This window comes from Dysidea avara, chromosome 15 (genome assembly GCF_963678975.1).
Source record: "Dysidea avara chromosome 15, odDysAvar1.4, whole genome shotgun sequence".
NCBI lineage: Eukaryota > Metazoa > Porifera > Demospongiae > Dictyoceratida > Dysideidae > Dysidea > Dysidea avara.
In genome coordinates, this window is record NC_089286.1 from 2,546,320 (window position 1) to 2,561,726 (window position 15,407).

A 15,407-nucleotide genomic window follows, 5' to 3' on the forward strand; every position below is an offset into this window, starting at 1 on the left:
GAGCAATATAAATGGGGAGGTAGAAGAGGCAGATAATGTAACTGCAAAGATAATAGAGTGTCAGTCAAAACTACAACTAGTTATTAAATCAGCTGTTGAAGCTAGCGCCACACCCCCTACTGTAAGCAATCCGCACACTAGTCCTTCCATTATCATACCTCCGTCGACAGTATCGCAAGCCAGGACGCAGCTACCGAAGTTGGAGCTCCCAAAGTTCAAGGGTGACTTAACAATCTGGACCACCTTTTGGGATTTTTCTAACTCCGTCGTCCACGAGAACCCGAGTATCTCGAATGTCGATAAATTCAATTGCCTGAAGTAGTGGTTGGAAGGACCTGCCGCGCATTGCATTGAAGGACTTTCAGTTACTGCGGATAATTACGATAATGCTATTGAGCTTCTCCAAAATTGTTTCGGCAAAAAACAGCTTGTTATAGCAGCTCACATGGATGAGTTAATAAAGATTACCAGCAATAGTAATGACAAACCTAGCTCACTTAGATTTGTGTTTGATAAAATCAATGTGCATGTGCGGGGGTTGGCAACACTAGGAATCGGGTCAGAACAATACAGTAGTATATTGATTCCCATTGTGATGTCAAAGCTTCCTAGTGAAATCAGGTTACGAATTGCTCGAGAAACAAAGGATGATGTGTGGAAGCTAGATGATCTGTTGAGCATCATAAAAAAACGAAGTTGAAGCAAGAGAGGCCAGTGAAGGAGTTAAAGTTAGTCATGGAAAACTCTGACAATGCATTCTTGCAGTGGGCATTAAATAGAGCCGTCAAGCAAATGACTTCTAACATGTCTATAGCAGAAACAAACTTAATTCTAGCACAATTCTAGTTATTGTGTGAAAGTTGGAAACAGTGCACAATCTGTTGAAAATGGTTTTTTAATTTGGCGCGTGCCCCTGTTGGTTCCATTCCGGCTTTCATCACTACCCACTGCGATCTTTAAAAAATGCTGACCATGCAGGAATCTGTGCAAATGCAAACATTATAGGTTTGCTAATCCCCATAAAATTTGAACAAAAGTACATAGTGAACCTGACTACTAGTTAGCTGATCTCTCTATGGGTGACTTTTCCAGCTGAACTGTCTACAGGGTAACTTATTTCTACCTGATCTCTCTACAGAGTGATTTGTTTCTAGCTTATCTCTACAGGGTGACTTGTTTCTAGCTGATTTCTCTACAGGGTAACTTGCTTCTACCAGATCTCTCTAACCACTAAAATAGTACAACAGTATTTATGGTTTTGAGAAAAATACATATGTAGCACTTAAATTTTACCCTCTGCTAGATTAATCTATTACCCACTACAGGTAGAAACCTACTAACCAAACAACTTCATATTTGTAAACATTATTGTGCATCAGTCATATAAGAACACAGTACAACTGTTGTACTTGTATAGCATATATCCTTTGTCCAATTGTTATTTTACACTGACTTATGAACAATGCTTCCTAGAAAGTGTTCTATCAAATTATAAGCAGATTCAATAGTAAGCCTTGAAATTTTATAAAGGTGTCATGACTTGTTTGAGTGTGTGCATAAAGAAAGCGTTAGGCAGTAGCAGTCAAGCACTGTAAAAAGCTAGTACAGTAAAGTCCATACTCACTTCATGAATTTAGACAATATTAATTAGTGGTCTTAACTACTTAACAACAGGCCTGCATGGTAGTCAGTTAAATGTCCAGCTGTAATCACATTATCATACTTTTGTTGTTGTTTTCTTTTTAGAAACTTGCAACAATATATACCTAAAGCTACATGTATAAATGGAGACTTGGCATTTGTTAACAATGCCAACTGTCTATGTCTTATCTAATAAGTGTAGTCAAGTACTCCAGATCGCCCACACTTTCACCTGTTAGGTATGGATAGCCCTCCCACTGGGTACTTATACTAGTCCTGCACCCAGCTGGAAGATCTGTTCAGATGACCCATGGTTCGTACACATACTGTAGTGCATAGGCTTACTAGTTGAAAATGGTGCAGCTACTCTAATATCTTTTTTTCTTGTGGGGGCAATACTATACAGAAGGTGAAGACCAGCTAATAAGGTAGCACAGACGAGGTAGCACAGACGAGGTAGACAGAGGTGGTAGAAGGGGAATAATTGTCAACAGTGAGTAAAAGACAATGGCTGGCGAGGCAGACATTCAACCTCAGATGCTACAATAGAAAGTCAGTTTCTAAATGGCGGGAAATTAGTATAATCTGGTTGTAGCTGAGGGAAAATATTAAATACGTTAGGTAAAATCAGGGTAGGGAATGTGTGGTAAAACTGATTTCCACCTATTTGCTTGTGTGTGTCTTGTGCTGCAGTGGTGATCTTTAAATTGACAGGGTCAAGGCAAAGTAAAAATCATAAAGATTATTCACCACTGCAGAATATTTAGCTTGTTGGCTGATATTAGGACCACTGCAAAACAGGAGCTGGAGTGTTTCATATTGAGAAATAAACTCATTCTATAGAGGATATATGCTTATTATTATGAGAACAAAATGATCAATACAATAAGATTAGTGGCATGCCAAGAATTTTTGACAGTAAATGACTCGTGAATCCCATACAAAAGTACGGGTAGCAAATCCATCTTGGACTATAACTCTCCACATGAACTACGGATGGGGCTCCTTCTTCCAGTTAATCTGTTATGCACATGAAGCATATTGAAAATAGCCATTGGGATTGTGAACCTAATAAAATTTATTTAACAGAATTCTGCATATCTACAGACATGGTAAGGTCAAAAATGCACAAGAAACCTACTAAAAGTTGGCTTTGAAAACATGGTGTCTATTTATATATAGGCCTACAGAAACTAGAACAAAGCTATTCTAAGTTACTCACACGGCACTATTCTTGAAGCGGCTCTCCTTAACTTTTGTCTTTAAACTGAATGGCCTGCTCTAGGGCAACAACCATTTGTACAATTTCCTTGAATAACTGAAGTATTATTCATGTACACAATGTTCCAGACCATTTTTTTTGCGGTTAAACTAATTAGTTTAAGGTGAATTCCCATAGTCTTGGTAACGTGTGAATCCCACAATACATTATGCATTGGGCGAAATGACGAACTGGGTTCAGAAGCTGTGCTGGCCCCACATATCCGCTGCAGCTACAGCCATGAAAATAAGGTGGAGTATTCCTTAGAGGTATGTGAGTAATCAGCAGACAATTTTTTTTTGTGGGTACCACTACGTAATGTTGTGGGAGCTTCGAAAATACATGAAAATCACTGTATTTTTAAGCATTTTACATACCTTTGGGGGCGTGTCCTTTAAATATTAGTGTATTGATTATTAACCAAATGTGGGAATCCATCCCTCTGGAGAAACTCTTGTAACTGGTCTACTTTTTGCGGTTCGCTCTTTATGCATACCTACAATACATTGTTCACCATTGTGACATAAGATAATATCACGTTTTTGTGAATTTTTAAACATAATTGTCACTGCTAGGCACTTCTCTATGCATACAGTTGTAAGTACTGTATGAAACAGAATAGAGTACCTCTACTACTGGGAAATTACCCATGCAGTTGTAAGTACTGTATGAAACAGAATAGAGTACCTCTACTACTGGGAAATTACCATGTAATAATGTATGATTCAGTTATGAAGTCGCTCCAACTAGTCTCTGACATCATGAGATGCGCCACATGGCACAAACTGCATTATATCACTGCCTGTGGTTTCTTGCAACATTACATAAGTGCCGGTAACCAAGACCATTACAGCACCTCATTTGACAGGTGGAAAGATACTTTAAAGTTCGATTGAAAGTCTTATAATGCAAAATTCAATTGTGTAAGGGTATACAACAAATGTCATAGCAGTCAATGGCAATCTAAAAAGCAAACACAGTAGCTCTTTAGTGTACATGTATGTATGTACATGAACGTAGTTAGTGACTCCATCTTCACAGTTCACCTTGCAATTCACTCCTAAAAAGCTAAATAAACCTCACCATTACATTTGATTGTGGCAACCAGTTTTTAGGCTCATTACATTAAATTGTGGCAACCAGTTTTTAGACTTTCCAAGAGTGCAAATGTTGTCGTGTTGTTGCATTAAGACCATGATCAATATCAGCATTCTACCTCATACAGAAATGTAGCTGTGCAGTCTAATATTGAGTGAGTGGTACAGAACAGTTATACAATGTTTGTTTTCTGCCTACAGTCTTGCATTTATATCAGGCAGAGTACAAGTGCATGTTAACTACTAGGTATTGTTGCCAAAACAACTCAGCTAAAGCTTAATACAGTAAAGAAATAAGTACACTATCCTCTTTCTAAGTATATTGCCTGTGCAGGTTGATTTAGCCAATGCTCATATGCAAGTATAATTATGTATGCACCAGCAACTAATTTTTTAGAGGTTAACACTTCCTATGTAGATATATAGCCTTTGTATAAACGTTTCATATGTACAGTGAATATATGTACCTTTGATAATAGGTGTGAAGAAATGTTCACAGCAGCACGGTTAATGATGGCTGTCAGTGAAAATGTTCCAATAACAGAACAATTCCCATGGATATTTGCAATCAATCGTAGGTATCCATTGACGATCTAGAATACAATACAGGTAGCTTAGTACATCATGCATACAATGGATATGGTTATTATCTCACCTCATCATTGATGTAAGTAATGTGTGAAAACTCCCATGATGTATAGTAAATCTACCAATTCTTGCCTTAACTGCATGACTTGGCTGCCCTTTTAGAATGTTTTCCAGTTGCTGGCATTCATAAATAAAGCAAACAGTTTGGTAATTATTTTTCACATGCAATTATGTTTTGGCTACCTTGCTAGTGGTGGTTGAGGAAGTGGCATAAACTATACGATTGGCCAGGATGGCATTAGTAGGAGTAGAATTAGTTGGGGTTGCAGTAGTAGTAGTGGCTGGAATACTGGTGGCAATAAAATTGGATTGAATAGCAGTTGTAGTGGTAGCGGTAGAACCAGCTGGAATAGCAGCAGTTGTGGTGACAGTAGAACTGGCTGGAATAGCAGTAGTAGTGGTGGTAGTACGTTGTGAACCTGACCGGCAAACCTTTCAGCAGGCAGTAGATAACACTGTTGTCCAAGGGTCTCTCCTTCATCCCCAGGACTCCTGAGAGCGATGCTAGAGAATTAGACAGATCTTGGTAGGTTCATTGAAAACACCAAAATCAAATGGGTAACTACAGATGCTGCAAGGGAGCTGAATGATGCAGACTTAAGAATAGTAGCAAAACACTTTTGCCACAGTACAGAAACAAGTAGGAGATATTACCAGTTTAGCAACACAAATGATTCATCAAGCTCTACGAAATCTTTCTGAAAGACGAGAATGGTCTACACAACACAACAAATCACGGCATTGCTTAAAGAATGGCCACTAAACAATAGTCCACCAGGTTTAATGGTGTGCAAGAACCATAAAACGAATCAAACTGGAAAAGATGTTCTGGACAAACGGAGACAATTGAGAAAATCTATGTAGCAATTATTTCTTCAACATCTTGTACTTCTGCAGAATGCCTTGAACAGTTACATTCTCCTCTTCATTTAGTACTTAGTGCATGAGTGCAAATTTATAAGGCCTGGATCTCCATTTTTGGGTTTCTCCCATTCCTGTTGAAGTTCTATGTTCACTTTGTTAGATGTTTCATCATCCGCTGAAAGTGGTATAGCTGTCTTTTTGCAGATGCTATTTTTTTTTACATCTTGGTAGTGCAAAAAGCCAGAACCAATTGGGGGACGTACCTAGTAGAAAAATAATTTTAAACGGATTTTGTACCGCTTTCAACTGTGCTAGAGTTAGTTTACTTCTACTAATAGGCATGCTCAAACGTTTCTATATTACCAATCCATCAAATTCCATTTAAAATGTTTAGATGTTATGCCTCTAGTATGGTTTTCTGAAGTCTGCCAGAATTACGAGAGTTAACCACAATGTATGTAGTGACTGTGAATTATACGTTTACAGTGCACAGTTTGGCCATATGCAATACAATCATGACCAAAGTATCCATCAGATAGACATATCTGCACTACATAACACAGGTCAAGCGCTATGCTATCTTGGTCGTGGAAGCTTCGGTGTTGTCACATATAAAATCTACAGGGGATTTGGTGTAGCTGTAAAGCAAACGCACATCAGGTCTACATTGCAAGATGTTCAGCATGAAGCAAGAATGATACATTGTTTGTGCCATCCGTTTCTTCCTTACTTATTTGGAATATGTACAACTGCCAAGCCTTTCAAAATAGTGTGGATTCATAGATAATGGTAACTCACCCGTCTACTATCTTGAGACGTGAAAAGAATTGGCTTAAATGATACCAACTGGATTAGTGCTTATGCATAGATCTTAGTGGCATTAGATTATCTGCACAATGAAGTTTGCATTATTCACAATGACATAACAAGTACCAACATTCTTATAGGTGATCCAACTGCATTGTCAGCACAGCTGAGCTCGTCAACTAACGCCACATGTACAGGTCGCTATCAACTACTTCTAACTGATTTTGGGAAGGCCACAAAATCTATGCAAGGAAGAACTCTCTACTTGAGCAAATAAGAAAAAGTCCCCAATTACCACCAGAGGTTGTAGAAGGCGAGAGACCATGCACAGTCAACTAGTAGTGATATGTATGCTGTGGGTGGGGTGTTTTATCACATTGCTGAAAGCGGACATATTTACTCAGTTTATAGAAAAAGTTTACTGAACATTGCTGAAACATGCAGAGTAGTTGAATATTTGCAGCGATTAACTGTTAAGCTTTGTTACAAATGCAAGTTATTATTTTAAAGAAACCATAATCCACTTAAACAGTGAAACAAACACTGATTACCTGTGACACTTAGTTCGTTCTACAGCAGTGGGAAATTTTACTTTAAGCAAGGGCATTAAATAGAAAACAAACTAGTCTTGAGTTTTCTGCTGTAACCCTAATCTAATCCAAAACAGCCAAGCTGTAAAAAAAGAGTGCGGCCCTGAGAAAGGCTATGGTGAAAAAAGATGTGAAATCCAAGGTGGCAGCCAAGAAATGGCTGTGATGGTAGGTTAATGTAGAGAATTCAGCTACAAACAAATCACCCTGTAGAGAGTTCAGCTACAAACAAGTCATCCGGTAGAGAGATCAGCCAGAAGGACCATTTTGCAGAGAGGTTAGCTACAAAGAAATCACCCTGCTTCATCTTTTCTTCTTCCTGTAGTAAAGAAAAAATGATAGGTTAAAAAGCCCTAAAGCCGGTTTTGGGCTTGGCACCAAATTCACCTGAATTGTTGTTATTAAAATTTTTACCATTAACCTACCATCACAGCCATTTCTTGGCCGCCACCTTGGATTTCACATCTTTTTTCACCATAGCCTTTCTCAGGGCCGCACTCTTTTTTTACAGCTTGGCTGTTTAGGATTAGATTTCACTTCTTTTTGTATTTGTATACCCCAAAGCCGGCCTACGGCCAGCTTTAGGGCTTTTTAACCTGTCATTTTTTCTTTACTACAGGAAGAAGAAAAGATGAAGCAGGGTGATTTCTTTGTAGCTAACCTCTCTGCAAAATGGTCCTTCTAGCTGATCTCTCTACCGGATGACTTGTTTGTAGCTGAACTCTCTACAGGGTGATTTGTTTGTAGCTGAACTCTCTACAAGGTGACTTCTTCTAGCTGATTTTTCTACAGGGTGATTGTTTGTAGCTGAATTCTTTACAGGGCAATTTGTTTGTAGCTGAACTCTCTACATGGTAGTTATTTGTAGCTGAACTCTCTACAATGTGACTTCTTCTAGCTGATCTCTCTACAGTGTAACTTGTTTCTAGCTGAACTCTCTACAGGGTGATTTGTTTGTAGCTGAACTCTCTACAATGTAACTTCTTCTAGCTGAACTCTCTACAGGGTGACTTGTTTGTAGTTGAACCCTCTACAGGGTGATTTGTTGTAGCTGAACTCTCTACAAGGTAACTTCTTCTAGCTGATCTTTCTACAGGGTGATTTGTTTGTCTCTACAGGGCAATTTGTTTGTTTGCAGCTGAACTCTCTACATGGTAGTTTCTTTGTAGCTGAACTCTCTACAATGTAACTTCTTCTAGCTGAACTCTCTACAGGGTGACTTGTTTGTAGCTGAACTCTCTATAGGGTGATTTGTTTGTAGCTGAACTCTCTACAAGGTAACTTCTTCTATCTGATCTTTCTACAGGGTGATTTGTTTGTAGCTGAATTCTCTACAGGGCAATTTGTTTGCAGTTGAACTCAGTACATGGTAATTTCTTTGTAGCTGAACTCTCTACAGTGTAACTTCTTCTAGCTGAACTCTCTACATGGTGACTTGTTTTTAGCTGATCTCTCTACAATGTAACTTCTTCTAGCTGAACTCTCTACAGGGTGACTTGTTTGTAGCTGAACCCTCTACAGGGTGATTTGTTTGTAGCTGAACCCCTTACAAGGTAACTTCTTCTAGCTGATCTTTCTACAAGGTGATTTGTCTGTAGCTGAATTCTCTACAGGGCAATTTGTTTGCTGCTGAACTCTCTACATGGTAGTTTCTTTGTAGCTGAACTCTCTACAATGTAACTTCTTCTAGCTGAACTCTCTACAGGTGACTTGTTTCTAGCTGAACTCTCTACAGGGTGATTTGTTTGTAGCTGAACTCTCTACAAGGTAACTTCTTCTAGCTGATCTTTCTACAGGGTGATTTGTTTGTAGCTGAATTCTCTACAGGGCGATTTGTTTGCAGCTGAACTCTCTACATGGTAGTTTCTTTGTAACTGAACTCTCTACAATGTAACTTCTTCTAGCTGAACTCTCTACAGGATAACTTGTTTCTAGCTGATCTCTGTACACAGTGACTTGTTCCTAGCTGAACTCTCTACAGGGTGATTTGTTTGTAGCTGAACTCTCTACAAGGTAACTTCTTCTATCTGATCTTTCTACAGGGCGATTTGTTTGCAGCCGAACTCTCTACATGGTAGTTTCTTTGTAACTGAACTCTCTACAATGTAACTTCTTCTAGCTGAACTCTCTACAGGATGACTTGTTTCTAGCTGATCTCTGTACACAGTGACTTGTTCCTAGCTGAACTCTCTACAGGGTGATTTGTTTGCAGCTGAACTCTCTACATGGTGGTTTCTTTGTAGCTGAACTCTCTACAAAGTGACTTCTTCTAGCTGATCTATTCACAGGATGACTTGTTTCTAACTGAACTCTCTACAGTGTGATCTGTTCATAGCGGAACTTTCTACTGGGTGATTTGTTTGCAGCTAAACTCTTTGTATGATTGTTTCTTCGTAACTGAACTCTCTACAAGGTAACTTCTTGTAGCTGATCTCTCTACAGGATGACTTGTTTCTAACTGAACTCTCTACAGTGTGATCTGTTCATAGCGGAACTTTCTGCTGGGTGATTTGTTTGCAGCTAAACTCTTTGTATGATTGTTTCTTAATAACTGAACTCTCTACAAGGTAACTTCTTGTAGCTGATCTCTCTACAGGATGACTTGTTTCTAACTGAACTCTATACAGTGTGATCAATTCATAGCAGAACTTTCTACTGGGTGATTTGTTTGCAGCTAAACTCTTTGCATGATTGTTTCTTTGTAACTGAACTCTCTACAAGGTAACTGCTTCTAGCTGATCTCTCTACAAGGCAATTTGTTTGTAGCTGAATTCTCTACAGGGTGATTTATTTGAGCTGAACTCTCTACATGATGGCTTCTTTGTAGCTGAATTCTCTATTAGGTACCTTCTTCTAGCTGATCTGACTACAGGGTGACTTGTTTGTAGCTGAATTCCCTACAGAATAACTTGCAATGTAATATAACTGAGTAAATTATACATGCAGCTGAATGCTTTATTAGGGTGACTGTTCTATTAGAGTATCTTGATCTTGCATTTGCTGCACGTAGTTGCCTTTCGAATCATAACTCAGTGATTTGTAATGCGATTCTTCTGTACTACTGCAAGAACTTTCTATGATGATTATTCCAGCTACATACTGATTTTCAGCTCGTTGCTCTAGCGGTTTGCCTGGTAGACACGAAAACTAATAGTTTTTTTTCATTCATAAAAATCGAACGCATAATTTTGGCACAGGTTGGGTTTCGTGTCATATCTCCATGGTCTTTATCCCGATTCCTTTCAAACCACAAAAGGCACTCCTACGATGGTTGCTCCATCTACATATCAATTTTCAACTGATTCCTCCAAGGGGTTTACCCTGTAGGCGTGACAGACCTTCGACCTTATTTTACGCAAATAATCGGTCATAACTCCGTGAATGTTCATCGGATTCCTACCAAAGTTGGTACGGAGATCCGCCTTAATGAGCCCTTTAAGTGTGCCAAATTTCAGCCCAATCCGATTATGCATTCGTGTTTTATGGCGAAGGGTGCGAAATGAAGAAGAAAAACACGAGGAAATTAAAATGAAATTTTGTTCGCTCGTATCTCGGAAATGGCTGGAGCGATTTTCTTCAAATTTGGTATGTAGACTCCCCTAACTGGGCGGCATGTCTCTAGCAAATTTGGTTCCAATCGGATAAGGGATCACAGAGCTACATAGGTGTGAAAATTGCGTTTTCTTTCTTCCTGTTAATATACTCACGGTGTGGCGCGCCGGCTTCTTGGGCCACACGACACACTATCGTGTGTCTTGATACTAATACAGCAAGCCATGTGTTGACTTTGTAGATTAGCACTACCAACTGTGGTATCGCGAGACTCATCAATTAATGGGTGTGTCCAGTGACACTCACAAATGTGTTTTTCCCACTGCGGTAGAACAAATTGAGTGTCACTGGACACACCCATTAATTGATGAATCTCATAATACCGCAGTTGGTAGTGCTAATCTACAAAGTCAATAACACATGGCTTGCTGTATTAGTTATGGCTAGGATTGCAGCAGAAAACTCAGATTAGTTAGTTTTCTATTTAATGCCCTGTTTAAAGTAAAAAAGTTATTGGTGCTATTTTTGTTACCCGTATTATGCTGTATAATTCTAAATAGCGCTCTTTTATCTTTTAGGAGACCTGCTGTAAGTAAAGGCCGATAAAACACTAGTCTAGTGGATAAAAAGGAAGTGTCTTCTAATAGTCATTTGTCAGGGCCTAGTGCAGTAGAAAAACTATAAAGTGTACAGGGATAAAATGTGATTTGTGCAGTAATATACAGCCAACTAACCTCGAAAGCCATAGATATCAACTTCGCACGTTACGTCTTAATTCGAGGTTCATCATGGTCGCCATTCCATGCCTCGACAGTTCTGATAAAGTGACACATCTTTAGCCATAGGGATTCAATGCGGACCACCCGACCAAACAAAGGTGTTAAATCTGGGTAATCAACAGCAGTCAGATTTACAAGAGGACACAAAGGTATGCGAGCTACTTTATGGGCTCATTTTGCATTGCATATAGCGAAGTTCGATACTCTCCCTAACACATTATAAACTCTTGATAATACCGACTGGCTTACTCTCCCTAACACATTATACCTCTTTATAGTACTGACCGGCTCACTATAAGCGATGGCCTATACTGATAAAGCATCAGTCATGTTGATATGATTAGTGGTAGAGTTGGTGGAAACTACTGAGGATAAGGATAATACTTCAAGAAAAGGTAGACTACAGTATTGTTAGTATAGCCTTGAAAACTTTCGAGGAGTTAGAAGAGATTCCTAATTGGAGCACACCAGGAATAAAAGATGGTCTTAGTTACAGGCTGAGAAAGAAGTTGAAAGTAGGGCAATATTGTATTACAAGTGCACCCAATAAATAAATGATGAAACAAGTACAGTAAAGAAAGTGACATCAACAGATATAGTCCGGGTGAAAAAACTCAAAATCCAACGTGCAACGTTATGTGTCAACTTTTGTTTTTTGGCTAAGACAGTTAATTCTGTTCATATTTATGTTAGTTAAAGTTGTTGCTCATCAAAAACTGTTACCAAAGTGTGTTTCTGCGGCAATAAACCTTGAGGTTATTTATTGTGTTTTTGGATCTATGTCTGTACCACAATTTGCATTAGATAAAGCTGTTAAGGTAATAAATTGCTTATTCCAAAATATTCAATTTGTGACTTTCACATATATGTTATATACATAATACTGTAAATTTCATTATTTGCTCAATTTCACATGTTTATGTCTGATTACAGTACTTTTTCCATGCAGGTACACCATACTGTAGTGGTTTGCGGATTGCATCATGCCTGACAAAAACATGTGTACATCGTAACAATTCATCACTTACATATGATTTTGTTGCTGGATGTGGACGTAGAGGAGCTGGAGTGGTGTGTTGCATGATGGATTTAAGTCGTGTAAGATAAGTGGAAGGATCAGGTGTTGTTTTAAGGTTTGATGTGACAAGGAATTCGCCAGGTAGACGTAATGTAGTGCCATAGACAAGCTCTGCTGTAGTACAGTGAAGGTCAGATTTGATTGTAGTACGTATACCCAATAAAACTAAAGGTAATGATTGAGTCCAGTGGATTGCATTGGGATGAGTCTTCAGTAAGGCTGTGACAACGTTCAATGAGACCATTGGCAATCGGATGGTAGGATGTCGTGTGTATATGCTTACAGCCCAATGATTGCTTAAGTTGTTTCCAGAGTGCTGACTCGAATTGGCTTCCACGATCTGTTGTGACAGTAGAGGGTACCCCAAATCGTGATATCCATCCACTAATAAATGCTTGAACCACTGTCTCTGCAGTAATGTCTGTGATAGAGATAGCCTCAGGCTAGCGAGTAAAACGGTCAATACAGGTAAGGAGATAATAGTATCCATTTGATGGCGGTAGTGGTCCCACACTGTCAATGTGTACATTATCAAATCTGGCATCAGGTGTTGCAAATGTGCCAAGGGGAGTCACTGTGTGTCGGTGCAGTTCCTTTGACAAGGCGAACATCATTTGTAAATTGTGAAATGTAGTCAAGGTGGCGGATCTGTCTTGGTGTGTGTACTTATCTGAATGAGAAGAGAGTGCAAATGTTAATGGTTTATGATCAGTGAAGATATGAAATGTGCGACCTTCAACAAATTGGCGAAAATGTTTGATTTCTAAACAAATTGCCAGCAACTCACGGTCAAATGTGCTGTATCGTGTTTCAGCAGTCTGAAGTTTCCTTGAGAAGAAGGCGATGGGGTACCACTGGCTATTGATGAACTGCCCCCACTGCTGAGTCTGAAGCAATTAGTTAATGATGGATTGATGAATTTGCTAACTAGATTACTGCCTCAACCTAAACCTTTCCGTTGTAGGACTTGCCAAAGGTCCTTTAGGAGAGCACAAGACATATCAAGACATAAGTGTGTAACTACCTGCCCTCGACATGACCAACGATGATTAAGTGTGAGATTCTTGAGGACAAGCATCATCCGTTGGATGGCTTCCTTCCAAGTCCAAGTGTGTGTGGTCTATAATCTAGTGTAGTTTGTTTGCATTGACAACAGTGAGCAATCAAGTAAGTAGTGACCATATTCCACTTGTAAGGGTAGCTCCTATATAGGATGCACTTATATAAAATTATTAATGGAAATAATATTCATATTGAAATTTACAGTTGCAATATAATTGAATGATATACATCAAGTTAAATCAAAGCTAAACTACAGTTGAAGAATTGTTGACAGTTTCAGTTAGTCTTGGATATTATGCAGCATGTTAATAAATGTCTTATTTTGGTTTTCTTTGGTATTGGCGCATCGATGAAGGCGACTTCAAAGAATGAATAGAAGTTAGAGCAACCATTGCAGTATTCCATGTTAAATACAAAGTAGATAGCAAATAGTACAAGTGGTAGATCAGCAAGGTTAGGCACCTTTGACATCATGGCCCTTTCTGCTACTAGATATCCTTCTTGTGGCAAAAATTGCATCCCCCTGATGATAATTACTGGTTGTGCTTGCTCAGCTTCTCTGGCTACTGCTGATACATCACAGTATTCCAGAAATAATCAAGTGATTACATCAATTATCAAAATCATGATGCTTCCTTACATCAACAAAAATAACATTTCTGCTATTAGTTGCTGTTGTGCAAGTGTCAGCTAGGAGATACACCAGCATCATGCTTGCCAAAATGGATTTGGACTCTGGATATATGCATATGGTCTTTATGACATATAGCTACATGTAGGAATAGAAGCAATTAGATGTACACTGAGTTATGTCAGCATACAATTCTTGCAGTGTTGCACTTTGATCATTTTTGGCCACTTCAAACACTTGGAATGAGTTCTGCCCACTTTTCTCTGATGCTTTTACTTTTTTCATCTTCAAAGATGCGATCAAATTCTTTCAAAATCTGTACATGATGAATATTTCATGTACCATATATGGCTACTTAATATAAAAATTACCTACCTCTTCTGACTTTTTAAGTGGAGGATAGACCTTTACAAGTTCAGATAGTGCACTATGCTGTACTAGTATTTTTCATCTAAAAGGATAAGTCCGCTCATTAGCACAGCCACTACATGTTTGTCAGGTGATGTTTTCTGGTACTCTAGTTGAAGTTTTTTGATATGCCTTAAGGAAGCTTGTCACTGGACAGACTGTAGTCACACTTTCAACTCCTGAAAATTGTGTTAAGCATGTAAGAAGGTCACTTTTGGTACCTAAATAAAGACTACCGCCATCAGAGAATGCTGGAGGGCAGGCTTGATTTTCGTGGCAAAAGAACTCTCCCAGATTTCCATCCCTTGTCTGGCATCCAATGTACAATCTAGAAAAGAGGTCTACGTCCATCTTCAGTGAGGCTACCTGCTGCTTCCCTTTGCCTGCTGCTGCTCATGTAGTACTTCTGAACAACTTCAATTTGTTGCGGTGAATAACATCATCAATGGGCTTTGCTCATTCAATAAGGCGTTCCTGGACAAAAGCCTGAAACTGTTCTTGACCAATCCTCTGTGCATTTTGAACAGTTTCCACTGCTGCATGGTCTACAATCACTTTGCTGTCAAGCACAAGCAGATCAGTACTTTCTTCTTCAAAAGGATTGCTAAGGTCTTCCATTACATTAACCAGGGAATGCACATCTTTAGCAAAAGCAGCTTGAACACTTGGGGTTTGGTCATGATGATCTGTGCTAACTCTACCACCACCACACTGATACAGTTCATTATGAAACTCCTCTACTACTCTAGCAACTTCTGGTCCTGCAACCATCCAACGTTGAAGAGCACTTCGGTTGTCTGTGAGGCCAACAGCTCCTCCATCTCCTTTGATGAGAGCATTGTTCTGTTCATGTGCCTGATCGATAGCAATATCTGAGAATACTCATGGGGTTTTGTGAACAACAAATTTACCGTCATTAACTTCCTTCACTATGGCAGGGTGCTTACTTGAAAGCTCAGCCATATCTCTGAGATGAACAGGTATCCACC

At 39.0% G+C, this 15,407-nt stretch overlaps 1 protein-coding gene across 1 annotated transcript; it reads right to left on the bottom strand.

Annotated features, from left to right (window-relative positions):
- Positions 1–4,567: 4,567 nt before the first annotated feature.
- On the bottom strand, positions 4,568–13,354 carry LOC136245201 (mucin-3A-like). Its single transcript, XM_066036700.1, has 11 exons — positions 13,342–13,354; positions 13,269–13,296; positions 13,105–13,204; positions 12,784–12,910; positions 12,601–12,738; positions 12,268–12,536; positions 5,302–5,363; positions 5,072–5,151; positions 4,831–5,027; positions 4,655–4,764; positions 4,568–4,592 (listed from the first exon to the last, which is right to left on the bottom strand). The coding sequence occupies exons 1-11, from the start codon at positions 13,352–13,354 to the stop codon at positions 4,568–4,570; spliced, it is 1,149 nt and encodes a 382-aa protein (XP_065892772.1).
- Between the last annotated feature and the right edge of the window lie 2,053 nt (positions 13,355–15,407).

What these genes read in the sequence shown, in the direction of transcription:
- LOC136245201 (XM_066036700.1), bottom strand. An exon ending in ACTTAAGCAATCATTGGGCT is followed by an intron (nt 12,537 to 12,600) that starts GTAAGCATATAC and finishes ACGTTGTCACAG; the next exon opens with CCTTACTGAAGACTCATCCC. An exon ending in ATCCAGCAACAAAATCATAT is followed by an intron (nt 5,364 to 12,267) that starts GTAAGTGATGAA and finishes TGTGTTGTGTAG; the next exon opens with ACCATTCTCGTCTTTCAGAA.